The sequence below is a fragment of the Balaenoptera acutorostrata genome, chromosome 19 (genome assembly GCF_949987535.1).
Source record: "Balaenoptera acutorostrata chromosome 19, mBalAcu1.1, whole genome shotgun sequence".
NCBI classification, from domain to species: domain Eukaryota; kingdom Metazoa; phylum Chordata; class Mammalia; order Artiodactyla; family Balaenopteridae; genus Balaenoptera; species Balaenoptera acutorostrata.
The window spans coordinates 28,005,990-28,008,553 of record NC_080082.1 but is presented as its reverse complement, the minus strand read 5'-3'; the positions used below and the strand labels follow the sequence as shown (position 1 = coordinate 28,008,553).

Genomic DNA, 2,564 nt, shown 5'->3' with positions numbered 1-2,564 from the left:
CCCTGCTTTCCTTGCTGGGAGGTGCAGCCTCTGGCCACAAGGCTCTCCTGGGCCCCATATTGCCTGCCTGGCTCTTCAGAGATGAGACCACTCCTTCTCCAAGACCCAGAGGCGGTGCACCAGGCAGCGTGGCCAGCAGGGGGCAGCAGAGCGATGGGCCGGCGGGAAGGGGTAAGTTCAGACTTGTTCTGGGGAGAAGAGGGCCCCAGCAACTCCCCCTTTCACGGCTAGGAGAAACAGGTGAGGATTGGGCTCATTCCCTCTGTCTCAGCCACACTCCCAGCTGTCCTGTGGATGCCTCCAAGGCCAGCAGGTGTACACTGCAGGGGGCCAGGACCCCAGCCTTGCAGGCATGGCCACCACCAGGCTGACCCAGGGCCCACCACCCTCCCCCGAGGAGGCCTCCAGGGATAGGACCAGGCGAGCAGCTGCCCCATCCTCCAAACAAACAGCTTTCACTCCCTGCAGGAGCCCCCAGTGCTGGCTGGCCAGAACATCTCCCCTGACCCAGTGGTCGTCCCTTATGCTCCTGAGGCAGGTTCCGCCCCAGTTTGGTGGGAGGGCCTCACTGAGCCCTGCCCATGTTTCCCCAAGGCTGGGACGGGGTGCAGGCCAGCACAACCCCCGTGGTGGGGAGCAGCGGGGGTGGGGCACTCACCTGTGGCCAGTTCACTTAAGGGGGCAAGGCCAGGGCAGAGGGCAGGCGGTGGAGCGGGGCCCACTCCGGCTGGGTTTTTGGCAAGCCTTTGGAGAGCCTGAGTTTCCCGTCTATAAGATGGAGGTGACAGCACTGTTGTATGGGTCAGTCATGATAAGGATGAGGGCGGGGGGAGGTGGCCCCTCCTAGTCAGGAATGTTCAGAAAAACATGATCCTGACTTGGTGACCAGCCAGCAGTGGGGAGCCAATGGCACGTGCCAATGCCCTGCTTGCTCCCTGCGATCTGACCAGGGGTTCACGAGACCAGCTCTTCCAGACAATGCTTGTGTAAAAAGGTTATTTTAATAAGTAAAAATGGCTAAGCTTCCAAAAGTTCTTAAATAGGATTTCAGAGGGAGGAAAATGTCAAGAGGCCGGTGGGCAAGGAGATAGCCTGGTGCCAGGCAGATGAGGGGGAGCAGCAAGGTCCCCGCCCACTGGCCTCCTGCCGGCCATAAATGCAGCCCGGCCCGCGGCGGCAAGGGCCGTGCTCCTGTGTACACCTAGGAACACTGCATACACGCCCAGTGAGACGCTCTACCCCCTGGGAGCCAGAGAAGAGTGGGGCAGGGCCGCCCACCAACCACCCAGTTCCCACTGTTCCTGTGCCTTCTGGGGGCTCCTCAGCCCACCCACTAGGGAGGGGCCCTGCAGGCTGGGGAGGGTTGGGCCAGCCCGTGCCACCTGTGCCCAGAGCCACAGCCGAGACACCATTTCTTTCTGAACATGTTTCTTATCTCTGAGGGGAGACGGGCGAACGAGGAGCCTCCACTCTGGCCTCTGCCTTGCGGGCTCCAGGCGCTGCAGCAGGAACAGGCGTCAGGACCCAGTCCCTGGTCCGGCAGAGTGGGCATGTCCATCACACAGGCAACGGCCTCGACTTCCCTGCGGGAGGGGGAGGGTTCGTCAGCACCAGGATTGTCAACCTCTGTCCCAGAGCAGGAGGGAGCTGCAGAAGCACACAGGCAGCAGGCAGCGAACCCCAGACCCCGCCCTGAGCAGCCAGCTTCCCGGCACAGCCCTGCAACCCGAGGAGGCCAGGCGGCTGGGCGGGCAGCCCTGGGCTGCGGGCCCGACACTCACCTGGAGACTTTGCAGCCCCAGCCGTCAGGCTGAAATCAAAGCAACAGGTGTCTCACCGGTGGGCCCGCCTTGGGCCAGGACCCCCCAGGACCCTGCTGACCCCTCTCCCTTTAGATTCAAACACTCGCCAGGCCCTTCTGTGAGTGGGCCAAGCTGGGGGCTGGAGCCCCATCTTCTAGTCCTGTGGCCTGGCTCACTCCTCACCTGGGACAGGTGAGCCTCGTCCTTTCTACCCCCCAGGAGCCAAGGCCTGCCTCGGACGGTGTGTCTTGCATGAGCCCAGCCAGCCCAGCCTCAGAGGATCAGAGGATTGTGTCCTGGGCCTCATGTCAGCAGCCCTGCTAGCAGAGGGCTGGACCCAGCACTATCTGCCCTGGCTACTTCCCAGGGCCAGGGAAGGTTGTGAAACAGGTTCTGGAGAAGTTTTATAAACTTAAAAAAAGGAAAGAAAAGAAAAAGCCCATTCAGATAAGGGCAGCCTGGCCCACTCCCTAAAGACTCACCCGAGGGCTGCAGCTTCCTCCTGATGGACCCTGGGCGGCTAGTGGTCCCAGAGCCAGGGGCCGAGTGGGCTCGTGCTGAGGGCTGTGGCGTCTGGCAAGCTGGTTCCCACTGTGGGCAGAGAAGGGCAGGTGGGTGGGGCCTGCTGCCCTGGGTCTGCCCCCTACCCCACACGTTTCCCCTCCCCAGCCACCTGAAACCATTTCCTCCTCTGCAAGATGAACATGATGATAGAATAACCATGGTGGGGAGGGTGTGAGATAGCGTACGTAAAGAAGTGAA

At 61.9% G+C, this 2,564-nt stretch overlaps 1 protein-coding gene across 8 annotated transcripts in view; it reads right to left on the bottom strand.

Annotated features, from left to right (window-relative positions):
• Nucleotides 1–982: 982 nt before the first annotated feature.
• Nucleotides 983–2,564, bottom strand: part of KIFC3 (kinesin family member C3) — a 35,873-nt gene continuing 34,291 nt past the window's right edge. For 7 of the 8 annotated variants that reach the window (XM_057534305.1, XM_057534306.1, XM_057534303.1 and 4 more), the window contains 2 exons: nucleotides 2,285–2,393; nucleotides 983–1,583 (listed from right to left, as the gene is read on the bottom strand). In XM_057534305.1, the coding sequence (XP_057390288.1) occupies nucleotides 1,558–1,583; nucleotides 2,285–2,393 (135 nt within the window). In that variant the 3' untranslated portion in view covers nucleotides 983–1,557. Of the gene's footprint in view, nucleotides 1,584–1,781; nucleotides 1,811–2,284; nucleotides 2,394–2,564 lie in introns of all 8 variants that reach the window. The other variant, XM_057534304.1, reaches the window with a different exon arrangement.